Source organism: Oryx dammah, unplaced genomic scaffold (assembly GCF_014754425.2).
Source record: "Oryx dammah isolate SB20612 unplaced genomic scaffold, SCBI_Odam_1.1 HiC_scaffold_24, whole genome shotgun sequence".
Lineage (NCBI taxonomy): Eukaryota > Metazoa > Chordata > Mammalia > Artiodactyla > Bovidae > Oryx > Oryx dammah.
Genome location: NW_024070208.1, coordinates 50884063 through 50910627, shown reverse-complemented (window position 1 = coordinate 50910627; position 26565 = coordinate 50884063). Strand labels below are relative to the sequence as shown.

General features: G+C 38.7%; 1 protein-coding gene across 1 annotated transcript; it reads right to left on the bottom strand.

Annotated features, from left to right (window-relative positions):
* Positions 1 to 480: 480 nt before the first annotated feature.
* On the bottom strand, positions 481 to 1728 carry LOC120883020 (ribosome biogenesis protein BRX1 homolog). Its single transcript, XM_040266896.1, has one exon. It carries the CDS (start codon positions 1726 to 1728, stop codon positions 667 to 669), a length of 1062 nt encoding a protein of 353 aa, XP_040122830.1. The 3' UTR covers positions 481 to 666.
* Positions 1729 to 26565: the final 24837 nt, after the last annotated feature.

The following is a 26565-nucleotide window of genomic DNA, read 5'->3' as shown; positions in this document are numbered from 1 at the left end:
TGCATACATTTATTAAAATGTTTATTACTGTCATAAAGGAAATAAGGCACTCTGACAGAGAAAGTAGAGTGAATAAAAAGGCCTTTTTAGAGAGATCATTCAGAGAAGGCTTCTCTCAGTAGAGAACATTTAAGCCAAGTCCTAAATAGTGAGGAGCCAGTCATGTAAAGAGCCGGGAAAAGAGCACATAAGCAGTGGGAAAAGTTGCGCTGTGTTGAGGACCCAGGTGTGTTTCTGGAACCAAAATATGGCCAGGGTGATGGAACATGTGTTGCAAGACTGAGAGTGGTATGAAAGGAGGGTGGCCAGAGAAGCAGAGTTGAATCATTCAGGACTTTGAGGGTCAGCTTGGAGTTTATTCCAAACATGAAGGGAAGAATCCAAAGGGTTTTAAGCAAAGACATGGCATGCTCTGGTTTATATCTTAATAACTTTTTATGAGAAATTATTGAATGCTGATGATTTTTTTTTTTAAGGTGATGAGTTCTGGTGATATTTTATTTAGAAAAACATAGACCCACCTGGACCAAACTCACAAAATCCTAAGTTTTTTCTTTTAAATGTCACACTAATTAGATGTAAGGTCATCGCAAATAACAAAAGTATTTACACACTGAACACAAAATAAATATAAAACAACTGAAATCAAATTAGTTCTCCATTGATTCATTTTGCATTCCCACTGCTCATCTTCTGTTTCATTTTTCTTTGTCTTTTGTAAATTCTTTTCTTTCTGGCTTTCAAATCGACTTTTGGCTCTGGTTTCACCCACTGTATTTCTACCGGCTTTTCCTCAGCCGGCGTAACAAAAACATCTGCAGTGGGATCATGGGGAAGAATAGTCTTTGGTTCTTTCTTTCTCAGCTTCTGCACATCTTTCACTTGCTGTTTCTCTCTGTATTTTGCAGCTGTGATGGATCTTATGACACGCCGATGCATGTTTGGTGACTGGTAGTGAGGATTTTCATACAAAGTTGGTCCTCCAAAACTTCCCTGGAAAATCTTTATAAGATTTAAGACAAAACGGGGTCCTATTTCTACAAGAGCAGCATCTTCTTCAATGATCTGAAAGTTCCAAAACCATATCCTATTATCCAAAATGGTGAATGTAAACACATGGTCCACAAATGGCTGGCTTTGGGGATGATACCGTGGTGTACTGAAGATCTGAATTAAGAGTTCTTTTAACAAAGCATAATGTGGTAATTTATCAAAAACAGGGTCAAAAGACAAGAGGGGCCGAGAACCTTTTAAACAGTTTCCAGTCATCTTTAGCTCAGCTAGGGTATGAATATTTTGAACAAGGAATTTAGCAGATGGACCATGAGGTGAATTTGAAAGCCACATATAGAGATCTTGTTTTTTCTTAGCTTCAAAATAGATACATTTATTGCAGTTTTTCATTTCACAAACCTCATTAATCACAAATAACTTATCTTTATGATCCATTTTAGTATCTGCTTTAGAATGAGGCATCAACATTCTCAAGTCTGGCATTAAATGTCTTGTTCTGAAATTTATTCCTCTAGAAGAAAAGATGAGAATCCGTTCCTTATTTTTCCACTTCCCCTTGCAAACTGGGCCTGGGATACGATCTTTCTCTTCTTCCGCTGCCTCCTCTGATAGTTCGTTCGGCTTAGCCGGCAGCTCGCCATCTTTCGCGTCTCTTTTCAGCTTTTTCGCCTGAACCGCCAGGCCTCCACGCCATTTCCTCTTGGTCGCCACCATCTTGAATGCTGATGATTGAATGTGTATACCTATTATTGATTCATCAACAAATGTTTGTAGAATGAGTGAATGAAAAATGTATCTGTTCCCTGTTCTATAAACTGAAACTTTCCACTAACTGCCACAGTTTAAGAAGCTATAGAAGGTTGTACTCCAACAAAACAAGGATAAAAATCAATAAAAAGACATGAGTCCAGGAATAAGTGCAAGGAAATAGTACAGTATTATCTGGCCAGCAGATCAAGGTATTTGCCAACCTCTATTAAGGCAAGGATGAGATGGCTGGATGGCATCATTGACTCGATGCACATGAGTTTGGGTGAACTCCGGGAGTTGGTGACGGACAGAGAGGCCTGGCATGTTGCGGTTCATGGGGTCGCAAAGAGTCGGACATGACTGAGCGACTGAACTGAACTGAACTGATTGAGGCAAGAAGATAGCTGGCTCCAGAAGAGAGCCTTTCAAGAAAGAAATGTAACTGATTATTATGCCCGACTATATCAGCTTTGTTGAACATTTAGAGGCTTCCCTGGTGGCCATGAATCATAGAGAACAGGACTTCCTAGGTAGCGCAGGTGATAAAGAATCTGCCTGCCAATGCAAGAGACACAAGAAACTCAGGGTTTGATCCCTGAGTCAAGAAGATCCCTTGGAGTAGGAAATGGGAACTCATTCCAGTATTCTTGCCTGGAAAATTCCACAGACAGAGGAGCCTGGAGGGCTACAGAGTTGAACACAACTGAGCAACTGAGAGCAAACACACATAGAGAATACTGAAACATATCCCAGTGAAAAATACAAATGTTAACATTAACTCTAAGGAAGAAAGGAAAAGTAATTGGAATATGGCAGCATACCATTTGGCTCAACAGAAAACAGGCCCAGGTGTCATTTAAAAACTGCCACTAACGCAACTATGTATCTATGCTTGCTTCTGGGAAGCCAGACTAGGAGGAGGAGAGGTGAGGCTCCTGTGTCTCTTTGCTGGGCCTGGTTTTAGAAGTGATGCTGTAGAAAGCCTGATTAAGAACTTTACCTATTTATACAAAGTTAGGTCCCAAGCTATCCAAACTGGTTCTAAATTCACTTTACCTATTCACAAGAGTATCTCATGTCTGCAGCTTGTCTTGATTGTTGCCTAAATAGCCTAGAGACTATGAGTATTACTCTTTATTTATTTTTCTCCCCTGAAGACTGAAGGTTCCATGTAAGGATATTAAAGTATCTTTACAGAATTATTCCCTTTGAACATCACTTCTCAATCTGAAAAACGTTTCCATAAACAGAGAAGAAATATGTCTGTTATTACTGTTCCACATTCACTATTGTGCCCTGTCATGACCCAATTGCAATTATTCATATAATCTCCTTTGTTTCCAATCCACTTTAGTCCTATTAAAGCAAAAAGCTTATGCAAAAACTTAATTACTATTTAATCTGACGATTTCATAAGTTAATTTGGCATTTATGGCTTGCCAAATAAAGTCAAAAATTCCCACCATCACATCTAGCTCTAGGCCACCTTACAGAATCCATTAATAAATTATATGTAGTAGCTAATATTTGAACACAGAGCCAATAATTTCACTTTTAAAATTAAGATTGTGGCTTTTAAAGTGTATTTCCAGAATTCTAATTAACACAAGCTAATGAGCTGAGTACTGGGGGCAAGCCAAGGACACAATTAGAGAAAACTAATGAAAGACCAATAAAATGTAATTATTTTTCAAACCAGAACTTAAAATAACCACTGCTATTTTTAAAGCATGCGATTATGTGACATTGTATGTAGACATGATGACCTCATCAACTTAAAAAAGCCCTACTGAATGCAAGCTTTCTGAGGGTGGTGATTCTGACTGTAATTGTCAAAACTCAACATCCTGTGCTTTGAATGGTGCCTGGCACTAAGTAGATGCTTAAGTATTCTTTTGAATTCAGGAATAAAAATTTAATATACCATATTCTACTAATTGACACTAGCATGAGACCAATTGCACTTTTGTTCTATACCATGAAAATGAATTATCAGCATTATAACCCCAGAATTTCACCAGACCCTAAAGTTCACAATAAATGGTGGAAAATTCTGAAAGAGATGGAAATACCAAACCACCTGACCTGCCTCTTGAGAAACCTATATGCAGGTCAGGAAGTAACAGTTAGAACTGGACATGGAACAACAGACTGGTTCCAAATAGGAAAAGGAGTACGTCAAGGCTGTATACTGTCACCCTGCTTATTTAACTTATATGCAGAGTACATCATGAGAAATGCTGGGCTGGAGGAAGCACAAGCTGGAATCAAGATTGCCGGGAGAAATATCAATAACCTCAGATATGCAGATGACACCACCCTTATAGCAGAAAGTGAAGAGGAGCTAAAAAGCCTCTTGATGACAGTGAAGGAGGAGAGTGAAAATATTGGCTTAAAGCCCAACATTCAGAAAACGAAGATCATGGCATCTGATCCCATCACTTCATGGCAAATAGATGGGGAAACAGTGGAAACAGTGTCAGACTTTATTTTTGGGGGGGTTCCAAAATCACTGCAGATGGTGATTACAGCCATGAAATTAAAAGATGCTTACTCCTTGGAAGGAAAGTTATGACCAACCTAGATAGCATATTGAAAAGCAGAGACATTACTTTGCCAACAAAGGTCCGTCTAATCAAGGCTATGGTTTTTCCAGTAGTCATGTATGGATGTGAGAGTTGAACTGTGATGAAAGCTGAGCACCGAAGAATTGATGCTTTTGAACTGTGGTGTTGGAGAAGCCTCTTGACAGTCCCATGGACTGCAAAGAGATCCAACCAGTCCATTCTGAAGGAGATCAACTCTGAGTGTTCTTTGGAAGGACTTATGCTGAAGCTGAAACTCCAGTACTTTGGCCACCTCATGCGAAGAGTTGACTCATTGGAAAAGACTCTGATGCTGGGAGGGATTGGGGGCAGGAGGAGAAAGGGATGACAGAGGATGAGATGGCTGGATGGCATCACCGACTCAATGGATGTGGGTTTGGGTGAACTCCAGGAGTTGGTGTTGGACAGGGAGGCCTGGTGTGCTGAGATTCATGGGGTCGCAAAGAGTCGGACATGACTGAGCGACTGAACTGAACTGAACTGAAAGTTCCTTCTGAATTATCAAAGGTACCACACCATTCATATTTTTGTCATTTAATAATCACTTGTATTTTATTATATTCTGATCCTTTGATCAGTGGCCAGGCCTCAAACCTGACAGAATGGTAATAAAATTCTTGTAGAAATCTTTCTTCCCATTGCTTAAAGGAGGTCACAAACTTGTGTCCCTCAAGCTATATCTAGTTTGCAGATATATCTTGTATTATTTGGTCTTGATATCATTGGTATGTATATGTATAATTTAAAAAATGAAATTGTTGGGACTTCCTTGGTGGTCCAGTGACTAAGACTCTGTGCTCCCAATGCAGGGGACCCAGGTTCCATCCCTGATCATGGAATTAGATGGTACATATCATAACTAAGTATCCTCATACCACAACTAAAGATCCTACATGCAACAACTTAAGACCTGGCAGAGCCAAATAAATAATTTTTTTTTTAATTTTCATTGCTATCAAAATTTATGTCAGGTCATTTCATATCAAATTTTAGATGTGTGAAATCTTTTGGAAAAAAAAAATGCATAATATCTGATGACACTGGGCCCAAATTCCCCCATGGAATCAATAGGCAGAAGCTGAGCACCACCACTGTCTTTAAACAGAGCAGGTATGTTCTGTGTTGCCATGCTTCCCACCATTCTCTTTAGTCTTCTTAATCAGACTTGTTCATTTCAGTGCTCAAACTGTTGTTTCTTAGAGAATAATTAAGAAGGACATGAAATACTTTCCTTTGGCCTCTCTATTCTTTAATATTACCTATAGGAATTCAAGCTTGTAAGTCCTGGATAAAGTACAATTGCTTTAGCATGGCAGACCCAGCCCTTCATTCTCTGACCAAAAGAAACATGTTCATCTTTATCTTCTCCCATTACTCTTCATGAAGTTTATTCTAAACAAAATTCATTTCCCCAATAGACCATAACCATTCATTCCTGCCTGTCTTTTGTAGGATCTATATTTGGCCCATTATGCTTCTACAGGAATTCTGTAAATTCTTTCAAATGCCATCCTCTCTCCTTCAGATAGTAAATACACATATGCCAAGAATTTTAATGGTTTCTATGGGAGACAGAGGTAAACAAGGGACATAAACCCTACCATAACAGAAATTAACAACAAAGTCACCCTTATTAAGAATTAGAATAAAATGTGCTCTTGTCTGCCTTCCTGAATGGTTTGCTCAGGGAGGGGTGGGGAGTGCACAAAACAACCTGAAATTTTTTAATTCAAAAGAAATTTCATATACTGTGTATTTGGTAAGATCTCTCATACATGCTCTTCCCCTGCCCGCAAAAAAAAAAAATGCACTAAAAACATAGAAACAAACTGAAATTCAGATGAGAAAGTAAATGGCAGGAGAATAAAATAATCTTGAAATAACAGCTTAAAGAGTGACATGAGAATATTAAAAAGTGTGTCACTGTGGTCACTGCCGGTATCTCATCATTTCTAGTTTAGAATGTGAAGTGAAAGGAAAAAATGAACAGTAAACATTGCAGAATGCAGTAAGAAAGAAAATCTCAGTCAGCAGGTTTGTATGGATTCTGTCAGAGAATAGACATTGTTTCTCATAACTTGTCAATAACCACATTAAGACACTAGAAGTTTTCACTGCATGAAGAATTAGAATTTGAAAATGAAGATGGAAGTAGGGAGGGTGTGGGGACAAAGAAATTTAGCACATGGGGGTTTGCAGTCAGGAACTGAAGGAGGCAGATGTCAGAATCTAGCCTGGCCTTGGCTAGTCAAGGAAATTGGGATCGAACCCTGTACTCTTGCTCCCATTCTGAAATCCCCTCTATTCACTTTTCTGACGGCAAAATCATATCCTAATATACCCTCCCATCCAGGTTGCCAGAAGTCAAGAGAGAAACATAGATTTATGATTTTAAACTTCTGATGGGACCTTCAAACAGATGCCTTATTCCTTGTAATAGGCTTCCTAATCCTAAAATTTTCAATCTGTCACTTAGAAATCAAAAATTTGGAGGCACAGAATTTAAAATTCTGCAATGGAGATGCAATTCACACTTCCTACCTCTTCCTAGTGTGATTTTCTTCACAACATCTTCACAGGTGAAGACACCGAGGCTCAATGATTTAAACTCAACTTAAAAACCCAATATATACAGCACTTTGCTTTCTAAAGAGAAAATGATAGAACAACATTTGTTGAGGTAAATTGAACTGTACATATATAACACAGTTTGAAATAAAAATCAATACAGTAGCATTTGTTTAACAAGAATTTATCAATAACCACATTAAGACACTAGAAGTTTCCACTGCATAAAGAATTAGAATTTGAAAATGAAGGGGGAAGTAGGGAGAGTATGGAGAAAAAAGAAATTCAGCACGTGGGGGTTGTAGACTTGAAAGATTTTGAAGAAACACATGAAGAAAAAATTCTTTTAAGTTATGTTGACTATAATGTTCTCCTCTATCCGTGTGTGTGTATATATATATATATATATGTGTGTGTGTGTGTGTGTGAATATGTTTATATTTGAATATATTTAAATATATTTAAGGACTTATACAGATACAGACATATAATTTTAATAATGATGTAGGATTATAAAAAGAATTTCTAGAATACTATCTAAATGAAAAAAATTCCACATTTTTTTAGACAATGGTTACCTAAATTAATTGTACATAGATCCTGAAGATAATATATTTGCTGACCTGCATGCTAATTTTACCTTATATGTGCTTTTCCATTATGATCAAGATGAAAAAAAAATTCAGAACTAAAGGTCAATACTGCTCACCTTAGACCATTTGGGAGTTGGTTTGAACTAAAATGATCAGAACCAAACTATGAGTTTCTCTGGTGGCTCACATAGTAAGAATCTGCCTGTGATGCAGGAGACCTGGGTTCGATTTCTGGGTCGGGAAGATCCCCTGGAGAAGGGAAAGGCTACCAACTCCAGCATTTTTGCCTGGACAATTCCATGGGGAGAGAAACCTGGTGGGCTACAGTTCATGGGGTCACAAACAGTTGTATACAACTGAGCAACTAACACACACACACACATCCATACTACACTGAATGGAATTGAAGTGACGTGATCTGAATTAACACCACCAGCAACTAAGCAATGCTTATAAACTCGAACTTATGAGAAAATGATAGATTTTTTTAACAGCGTAAAAAATAATGAGGTGAGCCATGGTTATAACAATCAATGAGAGAGAACACAGTGTGTTAGGCTTTTACTGTGTCTTCAGCTCATCATTCTGGCTGGTGATTTTCACAGTGAAGATGCAGATGGAGATGAAAGCAGTGTTTAGGGAAAGACAAAAGCTTTCATGATGCTAGAACATGTCTTAAGACCCAACTTTTAAGTGAAGTCCTTATCACAACATATTTACTCTATGTGCTTAGTCGCTTAGTCATGTCCAACTCTTTGCAACCCCACAGACTGTAGCCCACCAGGCTCCTCTGTCCATGGGGATTCTCCAGGCAAGAATACTGGAGGGGGTTGCCATGGGATCTTCCCAACCCAGGGATCAAATCCAGGTTTCCCGCACTGCATGCAGATTCCCTACCGTCTGAGCAAGATAAAATTTAGAACAATAGAACTATTATAATTATCAGTTCACCTATTTAACTTACCAACTAAACAAGAGTTCAGAAATGAAAGAGTCAATGCCTAATTCATTTCCTAAGTACAATTTCCAGCACAGTGTACATCACGGGTATGTAGGTATGAAATATTTACTGACTTGCCTCATAAAATTATGTACGACACACACCTAAATGAGAGAATCTAAATATTTGAAGTTTTCCAGTTTGCTAGCTTCTGACTGATGAAAATTTTACTAGTCACAAAGGTCCCCAGAGCTTGTGAGCAAGAACTAATAAACTAATGTGGTTTATCCTATAAACCTAGTCTATCCTATAAATGTGTGTTTATGAAGTGTTTGAAAGGTAAATTATGCAAATATGGGTTTAAGAAATTTAGACATCATGGATCATTGACCTGTTGGGCCTCAACAACTTCCTAAAACCATTAGCATCTGTTATGTCAATTCACACTTACAGAGCTAATAAAATGCACATTACTCAACCAAGAGCAGAATTACTTATCTGAGGTGGTCTCCTGTTTATAGGTCCAGATTTATTTTTCTTTTAAAAAGAATAGCCAAAACATTAATTTGAGAGCTGAAACTTGAATATAAGCAGGGAGTTTTTGTCCCTTTCACCTTTAATACCTCTAGACTTTTCAATTTGGCTGACACAGTTCAGAGTAATTGATGGGTTTTCTTATAATGCAAACAACTGAATTTAGAATATCTAATATACCTGTACTGCTACTGAAATATGCATGACTTTCCATTGCTTTTAATATAGAGAACTTATGACTTTAAGATGAACTGGAAGTTATGCAGCAATAGAGTTTGTAGAAACAAATGGAAATGAAGAAAAACAATCCTACTGTTACAAATCAACTACAAATTCAATGTCATATTCAGGGCATATGAATAATGTCATCTCAAAATAGTGTATTATTGCAAAAGAAATTTAGCAGTGGCATACAATTGTTAAAAAACAGTTTTCTTTCTGTTAACATCTTATTGAACTTTTTGATTATTAATTTAAAAATCAAGGTTTTTTACTTAACATTTTAGATTACATTAAAAGTTAATAAACCATATCAGAACTACCAAAGATGGAGGAGAGCTCTTTGCAGACTCATCAATTTGAAAATTATTGGACTCATATAGTCTATGAAATCCCAGTAATAAGTGAAATGAGATACTTTGCAACATTCTCTTTGGAATATTACATTTAGCTTACCAACCTAAAAAACTCTCTCCGGTTTTCTGATTCAACCATCTCACCTTCCTCCTAACATAGATGACTAAGTCCCACTTCCTTTTTGCTTTCAGATAAAATCACTGCATCTTCTTATGAGAGGTGTATTCAAACTAAGGAGTCAAAACTTCCATCAATTTCTTGGGTCCCTGAGTAACTAACACAGTGGTGAGAATATAATTAAAGTCAGTAAATATTTGTGAAATTAAACCAATAACTCAAAGTAATATGGCTTTAGTGGTGGACAATGAGCCTTGTTAGGACAGGAATAAAGATGCATGCTGGGAGATATCCACAGAGCCCCTCAATTAACAAACACTAAGCAATGGCTATTCTCAGGCTGCTGCTGCTGCTGCTGCTGCTGCTGCTAAGTAGCTTCAGTCATGTCTGACTCTGTACAACCCCATAGACAGCAGCCCGCCAGGCTCCCCCATCCTTGGGATTCTCCAAGCAAGAACACTGGAGTGGGTTGCCATTGCCTTCTCCAGTGCATGAAAGTGAAAAGTGAAAGTGAAGTCGCTCAGTCATGTTCGACTCTTGGTGACCCCATGGACTGTAGCTTACCAGGCTCCTCCGTCCATGGGATTTTCCAGGCAAGAGCACTGGAGTGGGTTGCCATTTCCTTCTCCATTCATAGGCTAGAAGACCCTGATGCTGGGAAAGACTGAAAGCAGAAGGAGAAGGGGACAACAGAGGATAAGATGGTTGAATGGCATCACCGACTGGATGGACATAAGTTTGAGCAGGCTCTGGGAGTTGGTGATGGCAAGGAAGCCTGGCATGCTGCAGTCCACGGGGTCGCAAAGAGTCGGACATGGCTGAGCGACTGAACTGAACTGACCCTGAAAGAACTAATTTACAAAACTACATAAATGTATTAGACCGTCATTTATTATTAGAATCTCACTGACATCTGATAATGTTTTAATTTATATTTTAATTGGAGGAAAATTGCTTTATAATGTTGTGTTGGTTTCTGCCATACAACAATGAAAATCAGCCATGATTGTAAGCATATCCCTTTCCTGTTGAGCCTCCCTCCCCTCCCCCATCCCGCCAGTCTAGGTCATCACAGAGTGCCAGGCTGGGCTCCTTGTGTTATATAGCAACTTCTTAGCAGCTATCTATTATACACACGATAGTGTATATACATCATTGCTGCTTTTTCCATTTGTCTCACCCTCTCCTTCCCCTACTGTGACCACAAGTCCATTCTCTACTTCTATGTCTCCATTGCTTCCCTGCAAATAGGTTCATCAGTACCATTTTTCTAGACTCCCATATATATATGAATTTGAAGAAAGTCTCAGTGACTCAATATTTTTCTAGGTTTCTTTGGATGCTGTTTCTAACTTTATCCTCAGTGTCTAGCCTTATTATACACTTAATAGATGTTCAGAGTGCTTATTTAATATGTAAGTTTCAGGTTGATAGATCACTTGAACTGAAGTGAGTAGTCAAAATATATGTATTTTCTCATTTAGGTAAAACAACTGATTCCAAAGTTTGATGTAACCTATTTCAGACTGCTTTTATTTAGGGGAGCAGGGGTGGGAGTTTTTTAAATATAACACTTCACTTTCAAGGTGAAATTCCAAACTACTAAATAAGTCAATCCAAATTATTTAATCAAAAAGAACTGTTTATATAATCTATTTGAACTTTTTCCTGGGCAATATATCCAGTATATAGAGATATGCTATTTAGGCCTTCTAAAGCAATGAATGAAATGAAAAGTTAATTTTAAATAAATCTGTCAGTGATCCTAATTTGAAAGTAAACAAACTGAGAGTCAGATATAAGTCAGATCTTACTTATACCTCGTAGATATTATGCTTGAAAAAATGTGTTGCACTAAGGGAGAGAAGGAAGATTCTTTACCATCTGAGCTACCAGAGAAGTCCATAGTTTGGTTCTAATCAATTTAGTTCAAGCCAGTTCCCCAAATGGTCTGTGGTGAGCACTGTTGGCCTTTAGTTCTGGCATTGTTTTTTCGTCCTGATCACAATGTAAAAGCAGGGAAAGCTAGCATGCAGGTCTGCAAATGCATTGTCTTCAGGATCTGTGTTCATTTAATTCAGGTAACCACTAACCATGACCTTCTTTAAAACCTTTAGTTTTTCTTGAAATTTTTTCATTAAAAGAATATTCTAGAAATTCTTTTTATAATCCTATATCTTTCTTAAAATTATAAGTGTGTATCTATAGGATTCCTTAAATATATCTAAATATATACAAATATAAACATATTCACATAGTCATATATATACATATCTCATATCTCTGTCTCATAATGTGAAGTCTTGTAAAAAGAAAAAGCCACCCAGGGTTCACTAGCCCACACTGAAAGCAATGGGTTGTAGGAGATGCACAAAGTGAAGTTTTAAGCTACTAATGGAAGAATTAAAAAGAAAAAAAAAAAGCTGAACATTATTTTGATGATAATTGGTATACAAACTGTTCAATTTCAGCACAAATTTAGTTCAGCGGTCTGTTTTTCAGTCAAACTTGGATATTCTCCAAAATATGTTAAAACAAAACTGGTTCTAAAATAATTTTTTGCTTAGGTCTGCATATACCCTACATAACCCTCAAAACGGATTAACAATAATGCCTAATTTATTCTTATCCTAAACTTGTCAGAATTCAAGTGTATTACAGCCAAAAGTGTTTAGCATGATTACTATTGCCAATAAGATGAGATTTATGGTATTGTAACCAATGCCCAAGTATGTCTTGACCTTGGCTCCAGAAAATCCTTATTCTCTCTTCTCACGGTTACTGAGACATATGGAAAGATGTAATGATCAATGTGAAAAATACCATTTTGTAATCTAAGTCATATCTTAATGTCCTGTGTGTGTGTGTTAGTCATTCAGTCATGTTTGACTCTTGATGACCCCATGGACTATAGCCTGTGAGGCTCCTCTGTCCATGGGATTCTCCAGGCAAGAATACTGGAATGTGTTGCCATTTCCTTCTCCAGGGTCTTAATGCCCTAATACTGAGCTAACTGGTAGAAGATGGTTCAGTATTCATAGCTCAGGTCAGCAGCAATTTTACCTTGTCTTAAGCTTCCCTGGTGGCTCAGAGGATAAAGTGTCTGCCTGCAATGCAGAAGACCAGGGTTTGATCCCTGGGTTGGAAAGATCCCCTGGAGAAGAAAATGGCAACCCACTCCAGTATTCTTGCCTGGAGAATCACATGGACAGAGGAGCCTGGCAGGCTACAGTCCATGGGGTCGCAAAGAGTTGGACAGGACTGAGCTACTTCACTTTCACTTTCACTTTAAGTCAAAATTCATACTCTTTGGCTATCCCCTTGATAAATAAGGGGTTTCCCTGATAGCTCAGATGGTAAAGAATCTGCCTACAGTGCAGGAGACACAGATTCGACCCCTGGGTTGAGAAGATCCCCTGGCCAAGGGAATGGCAACCCACTCCAGTATTCTTTCTTGCCTGGAGAATTCCATGGACAGAGGAGCCTGGCAGGCTACAGTCCATGGGGTTGCAAAGAGTCGGACACGGCTAAGCGAATTCCACTAGACTAGGCTATGATAGTCTAGTGCAATGAGATCCAACCAGTCCATCCTAAAGGATATCAGTCCTGAATATTCATTGAAAAGACTAATGCTGAAGCTGAAACTCCAATACTTTGACCACCTGATGGGAAAAACTGACTCATCTGGAAAGACCCTAATGCTGGGAAAGATTGAGGGCAGGAGGAGAAGGGGACGACAGAGGATGAGATTGTTGGATGACATCGCCAACTCAATGGATATGAGTTTGAGTAAGCTCCAGAAGTTGGTGATGGACAGGGAAGCCTGGCAGTTCACAGGGTCGCAAAGAGATGGACACGACTGAGCAACTGAACTGAACTGAGACTATGATAAATAAACTCAGAACAATGAGCAGCTAACTCAGATTAGCATCAAGAAAGAGAACATTTAAACAACTAGTCTATCCTAAGAAGTTTTGCCTGGCTCATCATTATATAGAGTCATCCTTCAGTATCTATAAGGGATTGATTCTAGGATCCCACATGGATATCAAAATCTGAGAATGCTCAAGTCCCCTATATAAAATGATATAGTATTTGCGTATAATCTATGCAAATTTACCCAAACACTTTAAACCATCTCTAGATTAAATACAATACCTAATATAATATAAATGCTATATAAATATTTGCTGCAGAGAACAGATGCATGTTATGCTTTTTTGAACTTTCTGGACTTTTTAAAACTATTTCCATTCACAATTGGTTGAATCCATAGCTGTGGAACCCATGGATATGGAGGGTCCACTGTACACCTCTAGCTCCTGGAAGCAATGAAGCAGAAGAGAAGAAGGGTTATAGTGTCATGTTTCTGATCACATAGTACCCTCACTCATCAGTAAATATAGTCTGTTCGAAGGAAGAGTGGTGAGTGAGCACATGGCTTCCCCAGCTGTGCAAGATGCTACTAAAGAAACCTGTCTCTATCCCGAAGCCCTCAGAGCATTAAAGCAAATCTTCATGATTGGGGAGTGGGAGGAGGTAGGAAGGAGACAGAAAAAGAGACAGATATTATCAGACATCATGAAAGAGACAGGATTCCTGCTGACATATTCTAGACTCCAGTGGGAAGCCTGCCCATGAGTTGCTAGAAAAATCTCACGCAAGCACCCTGAGTGCCAAACCCACACCTGCCCCAACTCTACAGCCAGCTCTTTCTATGAACTCCTGAGGGTGGTGGTGCAAGAAAGCTCAATCAGGGAGTGCAGACAGAAAACAGGCTAGAGTCCGCAGGCAAGGAAATAGGAGAGAGGTGATATACGTATCATGGTGGTGTAAGATGTCCCAGGGCTTCCCCGGTGGCCCAGCAGTAAAAATGTCTGCGCTGCCGTGTTTATAGCAGTATTATTCACAATAGCTAAATATGGGATTCTTCCATCTGAACAAGGATGGACCTTGAGGGCATTATGCTAAGTGAGATAAGTCAGGAAGTTGAAGACAAATACTGGATGATATCACTTCTAGGAGGACTCTTTAAAAAGCTGAACTCATGGAAACAGAATAGAATGGTGAGAACCAGAGGTTGGGGGTTGGGAAAATGGAGATATGTTGGTCAGATGGAGCAAACTTATAGTTAGAAGGTGAATAAGTTCTGGAGATCTAATACACAACAATGCAATTATAGTTAAAAAATAGTCTATTATGTACTTCAAATTACTAAGAGACTAGGTAATTAATGTATTCAATTCAAAAAGAAATTATAATTATGTGACATAATAGAGGTTTTAGCTAATGCTACAATGGTCATATTATAATACACAAATGTGTCAAGTCAACACATCTTACACCCTAAGCTACAAAGTGTTATATGTTATTCATATACTCAATTTTTAGTATGAAAAAGTTTGGGGTTGAAACTATTTATTACAGCTTTATTGTAATAGTCTTTTACATCTTTCTGTTCAGCCTTTTGTCTGTTTCTACATATGCATGCATGATGTATGTGAATCTTTAGACATGTAATATAAAAGTAACATTATACCATATACACAAATGTAGAATATATACCATAAATAAGTGTGTATATATAATTCCATTACTTGATTCTTATTTATTTATTGATGTATTAAAAGGATTTTCTCATATTTTTAAATACACTGTCAAGTATATTTTTAAGGACTGCATATTAATTGGTTGGATGAGCCCTTATTTATATTAGCTACCACACTCCTTGGAAGGAAAGTTATGACCAACCTAGATAGCATATTCAAAAGCAGAGACATTACTCTACCAACAAAGGTCTGTCTAGTCAAGTCTATGGTTTTTCCAGTGGTCATGTATGGATGTGAGAGTTGGACTGTGAAGAAAGCTGAGCACCGAAGAATCAATGCTTTTGAACTGTGGTGTTGGAGAAGACTCTTGAGAGTCCCTTGGACTGCAAGGAGATCCAACAAGTCCATTCTAAAGGAAATCAGTCCTGGGTATTCTTTGGAAGGAATGATGCTGAAGCTGAAACTCCAGTACTTTGGCCACCTCATGCGAAGAGTTGACTCACTGGAAAAGATTTTGATGCTGGGAGGGATTGGGGGCACGAGAAGGAGAGGACAGAGGATGAGATGGCTGGATGGCATCACTGACTCGATGGACATGAGTTTGAGTGAACTCCGGGAGTTGGTGATGGACAGGGAGGCCTAGCGTGCTGTGATTCATGGGGTCGCAAAGAGCCGGACACGACTGAGCGACTGAACTGAACTGAACCGATCACAAATATTGTATGTTTAGCTTGTTCTCTAACTTTTCCTATACTATAAATACCACAGAACTATCCATGATTGAATGAAATGAAACTACTTTTTATGATACTAGTAATGGTGAACACATGTCCTTATATATTTTTCAAAACCCATACAATGTACAACACCAAGCATGAACTCTCATGTAAATTACGGGATTTGAGTGATCATGGTGTGTTCAATGTAAGTTCATGAACTGGTATGTAACATTGATGGTGGGGTTGTGTGCATGGAAGTCAAGGAGTATGTGGAAAGTCTCTATACTTTTCACTCAACTGTGCTGTGAACCTAAACCACTCTAAAAACTAAAGTCTAGGGATTTCCCTGGGGTGAAGTGTCTGAGACTCCACACTCCCAATGTGGGAGGCCCTGGTTTGATCCCTGGTCAGGGAACTAGATCCCATGTGCCACAACTAAGAATTCGAATGATACAACTAAGACCCAGCACAGCCAAACAAATTGAGGGGGATAAAAAGTAAATAAATAGAAAAAAAAAATTTTTTAACATAAAGTTTATCTATAAACAAACCATGATAGATCTGTGATTGTATATAAATCTGTGTATCTCTGATAACCAGTTTAATATATACTTCTAGATGGGAAAGTTCCAGGTCAATGATCACGTTCATGGTTAGACTAATCATCTTTTTTAAAAGTTTAACCAGTAGCGCTGTCATCAACATTAGAAAAGCATCCTTTTCCTCTCAATCTTTCTCATATGGGCATTGTGGGAATTTTAGTGTCATCATCTGGTTCACAGAATATCTTCCTGTGCTGCAGCAGGAAAAAACACTCTAGTCTGAGTCCAAATCCTTGGATTTACATCTATCTGTTCCATGAGGTTCCACCCACTCTCCCCCTCCAGGCTTCATCTTTATTACAGTATTCTTCTGCACACATTTATCTTGGATATCTTACTCACCATCATTGCTTCATCAATATCTCTGTAAGGATTCTTGTATTCTAAATTTACCTCTGAATATCAGTTTTCTAAAACTTAATGTTTGTAGAATATGCCCAGTTGAATGACTCACAAGTATCAAAATCACTTTTTAAAGACAAAATCCATTATGTTCCTCAACTAACCTTGCTTTTCTTCCTACATTTTTCATTTTTAGAAAATGGCACCATCAATCATCAAGATACTCAGAAACCTTGGAATCATTTAAAATTTTTTCTCAACCCACAGAAGTTCTACTAATTTTGTCAAAATTAAACAGTAAATATTATACAGCACTTACTCTTTTCCAGGCACTATTCTAATCATTCTTATATACATTAACTTATTTAATCTTTGTAACAAATATTATTACCTCCTTCTTGCAGATGAGTAAACTGAGGTTGTTGTTTAGTTGCTAAGTCGTGTCAGACTCCTTTGTGACCCCATGGGCTGTAGCCCACCAGGCTCCTCTGTCCATGGAATTTCCTAGGTAAGAATACTGGAATGGGTTGCCATTTTTCTCTCCAGGGGATCTTCCTGTCCTAAGGATCAGACCTGCATCTCTTATGTCTCCTGCATTAGGAGGCAGGTTCTTTACCACTGAGCCACCAGCAAGCCCAGGTAAACTGAGGTACATGGTTGTTAAAGAACTTGCCAAGATCATACAGATCCAGAAATCAAGCTAAGGCAGTCTGGTTCCAGAACCCATGTTCCTCCTTACTACAACATGTTCCCTCTTCAATTAAATGTTAGGCTAGCTACACTAAATTCTTCAGAAACTGATCATTACCAGCCTGTCAAATATAATCTTCCTATCCTCCACCCTATGCTTTCTGAATTCCAAACATTTGTAGTTCATAGTAGCAACAGATTCATTCTTCTATAAGTTTGCTCATGTTTTTCCTGCTTCTTAGAAGACCCTTCTCATCTCTTCCATCTTGCTGCTCTGTTAACATCTAATAATTCAGTAAGTCTTAGCTTAGATATTCTCTCAACCAAAAGCATTCCTTAAATACCCACACTGGCATGCATGTTTCTTTTCCATATCTTCATAGTCCCCAGTATACTGTTCTCTTTTCAGCCACCATCTTTTGTTGATATCATTTAATTACTGATAAGCCATAGATTTTTCAAAGAATAGAGGGTTTTTTAATCTTCAGTCTCTCAGCATCTATTTAAATGTATGACATGTAAAAGTTTATATATAATGAGGTCTTTAACTTTGCTACAAAGTCTTGCAGATGAAGTTAATATACCATCTCCATCACTTACCTATTGTATGACCTTGAGCAAGATATTGATTGTCTATAATGCCACTATCCCAGAAGAATGTTGTTACATATTTTCCTATGACCACTATGTTGCTGATAAAAAAGCAGGCAGAAAAATGTGTGAACTTCATCCTATTCAATAGTGTAGCCAACAGCATTTATCTAGTTCTAAGAAATCACTTAGCCTTCTGAAAAGACATATAGCCCACAATATAATGCAGTCGATCTAAGCCATTAACTTAAGAATGAATGAGAAAAAAAAATCTTCAAAATGCCAATGGATATCGGACAGATAATGAAAATCCATGATAAATCTGCATTCCCTGGGGTTCTAATTAAGGGTCTCCTGGTTGCAGTTAACACACAACAGAGATTTGCTCTGGCTAGATTAAGTATAAAGGAGAATTTATGGGGAGAGTGCTGCTGTTTCTCAAGATGCTGCAGAAGGAATTGAGCAAAAAACTTTCAAGAGAGGAAGAAATGAAGGTAACTTGAAGGAATCTCGCACAAGATACCAAGAATATGTTTACTGCTAGAGAACTACCATTTGAGTGACTCAACTCTCATGAGTCATAAACATTAAGTCTCAGTGTTTTCATATTTCATTTTCTTTTAAAGAGAATGTATAACCCAGTTTGTATCAGTGGCCCTGGTCAAAGGTGATTGTCATATATTGTAGAAAGCGATAAGAAAGGAGAAAGTGCCATGAGCTGGAAAGCATCTTATGTAGTTGAGATATTCAGCCTTAAAACAGGTTACTTCTTTTATAATTAATACAATAAGACATCAAATAACTGTTCTACTTATTAAGTTGGAGACAATCAAAATAATTGAAAAGAGAAATAAAAACATCTTCCTTGGTGTTAGCAAAGTGTGAAGGCTTGTAGAGATAGAATTCTTTTTTGTTCCTATAATTTTATGTATTTATTTATTTTTGGCTGTACTGGGTCTTCATTGCTGCTCAGGCTTTTTCTCTAGTTGTAGCGAGCAAATCAGGGGCTACTCTCTAGTTGCGGTGTGTGGGCGTCTCATTGTGGAGCCTCCTCTTGTTGCAGAGCACAGGTTCCAGGTACACAGGCTTCAGCTGTTGCAGTTCCCAGGCTCTAAGGCACAGGCTCAATAGTCGTGCTGCATGGGTTTAGTTGCTCCACAGCATGTGGGATCTTCCCAGACTAGGGCTTGAACCCATGTTTCCTGCATTGGCAGGTAAATTCTTTCCCTCTGGGTCACCAGGGAAGTCCCAGAAAGAATTCTGAAATAAATATTTTTTTATACTAAAGATGAAGTCAAATGGTGGAAAATATTACAAAGTGGCAGATAATTGACCTCTTGTTGTTGGTCAGTTGCTCAGTTCAGTTCAGCTCAGTAGCTCAGTCGTGTCCGACTCTTTGCGACCCCATGAATCACAGCACAGCAGGCCTCCCTGTCCATCACTAACTCCTGGAGTTCACTCAGACTCATGTCCATCAAGTCAGTGATGCCATCCAGCCATCTCATCCTCGGTCGTCCCCTTCTCCTCCTGCCCCCAATTCCTCTCAGCATCAGAGTCTTTTCCAACGAGTCAACTCTTCGCATGAGGTGGCCGAAGTACTGGAGTTTCAGCTTTAGCATCATTCCTTCCAACGAAATCCCAGGGCTGATCTCCTTCAGAATGGACTGGTTGGATCTCAGGGACCCTCAAGAGTCTTCTCCAACACCACAGTTCAAAAGCATCAATTCTTCGGTGCTCAGCCTTCTTCACAGTCCAACTCTCACATCCATAGGAAGAACCATAGCCTTGACTAGACAGACCTTAGTCGGCAAAGTAATGTCTCTGCTTTTGAATATGCTATCTAGGTTGGTCATAACTTTTCTTCCAGTCGTGTCCAACTCTTTGAGACCGAATGGACTGCAACACTCCAGGTTTCCCTGTCCTTCACCATCTCCTGGAGCTTGCTCAAACTCTGCATCCCCGTGAATTTATCTCTGCATCTCCACAAATTTACCAAATTTAGCTCTGCATCCCCAAAAATGTGGTAGAGATGGACAACTGGCTACAAGAATTTTTTCTTCTTCTTCCAAGTTATAGAGTCATTGCAAGGATGCCAATGCATAAACATAGGCTCCATTTCCCAGGACTATTTGTACATATCTCTTTGGGGCCATGTCTTTAGTTCTTACCAATACAGTGTGCATGGAATATGTGTGTTACTATCTACACAGACTTAAACCCTGAGCCTTCTCTGTGTGCTTTTCCCTTTCTACTGACTGGTTCTGGAAAATTACAGTACCAATGGAAGAGCTAATATTTCTGAAATACCTTATTTCAGAAATATTTCAGTTCCTGGTTGATGGGAGAATGCCTCCCACCAGCCAGGAACTATTACATGAACAAGAAATAAGGCACGAAGAGTTTAGAGTCCATTTATCACTGCAGATAGCATTAATCCAGAATCGATTCCAGAAGAGGCTGGAAAAGCTGGAAGGAGATACTGTTTTGAATGACAATTGCTGGAGTAAGCAAAATATTATAGGAAAAAGATAAACTCGGGCAAAAATTGGCTGGTTTGAGAAGTAGAAAAAAAAAATTTATAAAATCTGATTGCTTCCAGACCTTATATATGTAGAAGGTGGGAGAAATAAAATTTAAAAGCACTTGGTGCAAAAAAAAAAGAAACTGTTAAGATTCCTCAGTTAAACAGTTTAGCCTTATGAAAAGAAACGATTAGGGCTATTGTCTTCTTAGTCAAAATGATTGTTTCAGATGACTTCAAGATAGCAGTCATTAAATAAAATTTTAAAAAAAAGACACAAGGACTAAGAGTCAAAGAAATAAAGCATGTTGGAGAACTATATCTAGGAAAGTACACTGGGGGAGGGGGAAGGGTGAATCCTGACAATGGAACTGACTAGAAAGAAATAAAGCAGATGTTTGGTGAAAGAAACCACAAGTATATCCTTGAAAAGTCTTTGACTGTTAAGACTTTCAAACAGCTCTGAGGACACCTGCTGAAAATTTGAATAAGCAGAAAGTGACTGGAAAACTTGAACAAATACAAAGCATGATGCTCTCACCAATATCTAGTTCAGGTATCCATGGAAGATAATGGAAAAAAAGATGGTGCCAGTGGCCGTGGAGCAAAACGAACAAGAGTTCCTTCCAGAGTTAGATCAAGTACCTAAATAAGGATTTCTTTTGGCAGAATTCTTCCCATCAGGTTTCTCTCATTGCAACTGACTGTTAGGGGAAGCACACTGACTGAAGCCGCCCACCCTGGCCAGGCACCATAGTAACAATTTGCATGAGTTGTTTTAGGACAGGAGGTCCTGGTAAGGAACACAGAACTAATAAGCCACCACCAACCAGGAGAGTTCAGGAAAGGTCAAAAAGTGATACCACATGTCCAACTACCTCTCAGAATCCTCCTCGATGGCATCCATCTTGGCTGGACAAGGCATGCACCATCAGGAAGGACTCGGAGTCAAAATGATTGGCTAAAGACAACCCATCACCATAAAATTTGCAAGCCACGTGGCAGAGCAGTTCTCCTGGGTTCCCTTACCCGACTGCTCTAAGCCGGGGCACCCTTTCCCAATAAAATCTCTTGCTTTGTCAGCACATGTGTCTCCTTGGAAATTCATTTCTGAGTGTTAGACAAGAGTCCACTTTTGGGCCCTGGAAGGGGTCTCCTTCCTGCCACATGACCAGTAATTATTACTGTCAATTCTTCCTTTTCTAGACTGGTGCCTATACTCCACCATTATATATTGTGTATATGTGTACTTAGCAGGGTGTAAGGAAGTAAGATAACCTGTCTTTGCCAGATTTTCAGGAGACACATCTGGATCTGATAGAAATGATTGACATTGTCCAGGGATACTGGATTTTGAAATAGATATAGGAATAAAATTGACCACTTAAGCTATCCCCCTTGAAGAGGAATAAATCTGTAGAAAGAAGAGCACAAGTTTACAAGTGGATATTTGGTAGCCAGAAAGGAAGACTCTGTAGAGATGGTTAGCTGACAGGCAAAATAATATGTTTCCCCAGCAGCCAACAGCTTCTGTTCCCTCCCTTTGTATTTAACCATGTGGCAATTATTTATTAATGGAATGAGAGGAGAAACCTATGAGTTTCAGACCAAGGTTTTGAAGAAGCAAGTATTTTTTTTTTCATTATGAAAATGATTTATTTGGCTGATATTTCAGCTTATCTTATTTTTTAAATTAATTTATTTTAATTGAAGGATAATTACAATATTGTGATGGTTTTTGCCATACATGGTTGGGTTATCAGCCACAGGTGCACATGTGTGCCCCTATCCTAAACCCCCTTTGCACCTCCCTCCCCACCCCATCTCTCTGGGTTGTCCCAGAGCACTGGCTTTGAGTGTCCTGCTTCATGCATCAAATTTGCACTGGTTGTCTATTTTACAAATGGTAATATACATGTTTCACTGCTATTCTTTCAAATCATCTCACCCTTGCCTTCTCCCACATAGTCCAAAAGTCTGTTCTACATCTGTGTCTCTTTTGCTGCCTTGCATATGGAGTCATTGTTATCACTTTTCTAAATTCCAAATATATGTGTTAATATACCATATTGGTGTTTCTCTTTCTGACTTACTTCACTCTGTATAATAGGCTCCAGTTTCATCCACCTCATTAGAACTGACTCAATTGTGTTTCTTTTTATAGCTGAGTAATATTCCATTGTGTATATGTAACACAGCTTCCTTATCTATTTGTCTGCCAGTGGACATCTAGGTTGCTTCCATGTCCTAGCTATTGTAAACAATGCTGCAGTGAACATTGGGGTACATGTGTCTCTTTCAGTTCTGCTTTCCTCGGTGTGTATGCTCACCTGTGGATCGTTGGGTTATGTGGCAGTTCTATTTCCAGTTTTTTAAGGAATCTACACACCATTCTCCACAGTGGTTGTACCGGTTTCCATTCCCACCAACAATGTAAAAGAGGGTTCCCTTTTATCCACATCCTCTGCAGTATTTAGACTTTTTGATGGTGGCCATTCTGACGGACATGAGATGATACTTCCTTGTGGTTTTGATTTGAATTTCTCTGATAATGAGAGACTTTGAGCATCTTTTCAAGTGTTTATTAGCCACCTGTATGTCTTCTTTGGAGAAATGTCTGTTTAGTTCTTTGGCCCACTTTTTGATAGGGTTGTTCATTTTTTTGGTATTGAGCTACACAAACAAAGCTGGTGGAGGTGATGGAATTCCAGTTAAGCTATTTCAAATTCTAAAAGATGATGCTGTGAAAGTGCTGGACTCAGTATGCCAGCAAATTTGGAAAACTCAGCAGTGCCCACAGGACTGAAAAAGGTCAGTTTTCACTCCAATCCCAAAGAAAGGCAATGCCAAAGAATGCTCAAACTACCAAACAATTGCACTCATCTCACACACTAGTAAAGTAATGCTCAAAATTCTCCAAGCCAGGCTTCAACAGTATGTGAACTGTGAACTTTCAGATGTTCAAGCTATATTTTGAAAAGGCAGAGGAATGAGAGATGAAATTGCCAACATCTGTTGGATCATCAAAAAAGCAAGAGAGTTTCGGAAAATCATCTACTTCTGCTTTCTTGACTATGCCAAAGCCTTTGACTGTGTGGATCACAACAAACTGTGGAAAATTCTTCAAGAGATGAGAATACCATACCACCTGATCTGCCTCTTGAGAAATCTGTATGTAGGTCAAGAAGCAACAGTTAGAACTGGACATGGACCAGCAGACTGGTTCCAAATAGGGAAAGGAGTATGTCAAGGCTGTATATTGTCACCCTTCTTATTTAACTTATATGCAGAGTACATCATGAGAAATGTTAGGCTGGATGAAGCACAAGCTGGAATCAAGATTGCTGGGAGAAATATCAATAACCTCAGATATGCAGATGACACCACCTTTATGGGTAAAGCAAAGAGGAACTAAAGAGCCCCTTGATGAAAGTGAAAGTGAGAGTGAAAAAGTTGGCTTAAAGCTCAACATTCAGAAAACTAAGATCATGGCATCTGGTCCCATCACTTCATGGCAAATAGATGGGGAAACAGTAGAAGCAGTGTCAGACTTTATTTTTTGGGGCTCCAAACTCACTGCAGATGGTGATTGCAGCCATGAAATTAAAAGATGTTTGCTCCTTGGAAGAAAAGTTATGACCAAACTTGACAGCATATTGAAAATCAGAGACATTACTTTGCCAACAAAAATCCGTCTAGTTAAGGCTATGGTTTTTCCTGTGGTCATGTATGGATGTGAGAGTTGGATTATAAAGAAAGATGAGTGCCAAAGAATTGATGTTTTTGAACTGTGGTGTTGGAAAAGACTCTTGAGAGTCCCTTGGACAACAAAGAGATCCAATCAGTCCATCATAAAGGAGATCAGTCCTGGATGTTCATTGAAAGAACTGACACTAAGCTGAAATTCCAATACTTTGGCCACCTCATGTGAAGAACTGACTCATTTGAAAAGACCTTGCTGCTGGGAAAGATTGAAGGCAGGAGGAGAAAGGGACGACAGAGGATGAGATGGTTGGATGGTGTCACCGAGTCAATGGACAGGAGTTTGAGTAAACTCCAGGAGTTGGTGATAGACAGGGAGGCCTGGCATACTGCAGTCCATGGGGTAGCAAAGAGTCAGGCACAACTGAGCAACTGAACTGAACTGAGCTGCATGAGCTGCTTGTATATTTTGCAGATAAATTCTTTGTCAGTTGTTTTGTTTACTAGTATTTTCTCCCATTCTGAAGGCTACCTTTTCACCTTGCTTACAGTTTTCTTCTTTGCACAAAAGCTTTTAAGTTTAATTAGGTCCCATTTATTTATTTTTGTTTTTATTTCTTTTACTCTGGGAGGTGGGTCATAGAGGATCTTGCCATGATTTATGTCAGAGAGTGTCCTGCCTATGTTTTCCTCTAAGAATTTTATAGTTTCTGGTCTTACATTTAGATCGTTAATCCATTTTGAGTTTATTTTTGTGTATGGTGTTAGGTGTTGTAGTTTCATTCTTTTACACATGGTTGATCAGTTTTCCTAGCATCACTTGTTAAAAAGATTGTTTTTGCAAGTATGTATTCTTAATGACTTATTTTGCTTCAGCAAGCTTGGTACAAAGATAAGGAGTTCCCAGGGAGAAGATGAACCATCAAATAGAAGGCATATGGGTTCTTGGATTAGCACATGGAAGAAAGATAATACAACAGTCAGGAACACCCACTTGGGCAATTGCACGAGAAAAAAATCAGCTTCAACTGTGTTAGTTACTAAAATCCAAGGACTGGAAGGTTGGTTTGGTTCTTTTATCATCTAGAATTTATTAATTATAATTAATGCTTCAACATGAGAGGGAAAACACAAATTTACTCTGTTGCCCCAAAATACACTCTGTTAAGAATCACAGAAAAGGCGGGGGGGAAGGCATAAACACAAAACAAATGACAAGTAAAACAATGTCAATGATATTTGGAAAACTGGAAAATACACGATTTAGAAAAGCTGATGAATTATCAAGAAATTACTGTAGAACATTAGATGATTTAGGAATTAAAGAACAAAAGCAAATTTTTTTTTTTTTTTTTTTTTTGGCTGCACCGTGCAGCCTAAGGGATCCTAGTTCTCCAACCAAGGATTGAACTCAGATCTCTGCATTGGATGTACAGTCTTAACAACTGGACCACCAGGAAAGTCTCAAGCCCAAACATATTTCTGAAAGTGGATATGGAAGAGAGATTGATGACAGAAGAGTGTATTGAAAATCAGTAAAGAGCAGTTAGACCTCTAGAGACCCACATAGTCCAGCTTTCTCTCTCTTAAGTAGGCAGAGGTTGTGGATCCACTGGAGGGATTCAAGAAACAGGCTACAGGAGCACTGAGAGTGGGATGCCAATCATAAAACAGAATGGAACAATGAAAGCCCCTCCTACCATCCCTACCTCCTTCCTCTGATTCAGCTTTGAAGACCAAGTGATGACCAAGTTTCCCTATGTCCTCTGGCCAATGCCAGTTGCAAGCTGAAGAGATTCTTCCTGAGGAAACCAGCCACTGGTCAAGGTAGGAACCTCATGTCTACAAATAGTTGTGGATTCCTCAAGGGAATATTGCAGTTTGAGGCAGTCACAAAACCCTCAATAAGTCCTATTGTCATATAAAGAGCTCCCAGTTGGTTTTTACGAACTCCATCTTAAATATGAATGGACATCCAAGGTTCACCGGACATCTTGGGCAAAGCCACAGTATGAATGAGAAGGACCAAGACAAACTACAGTTGTTCTTCCTCATCTGCAGATTCACTTTCCCCAGATTCAGCTACCAGTGGTCAACTGCTATCCGAAAATATTAAATGGAAAAATCCAGAAATAAATAATTCATAAATTT

Bases quoted from the DNA above. Each gene is read 5' to 3' on its own strand.
- LOC120883020 (XM_040266896.1), bottom strand. From the start codon at position 1,728: ATGGTGGCGACCAAGAGGAAATGGCGTGGAGGCCTGGCGGTTCAGGCG.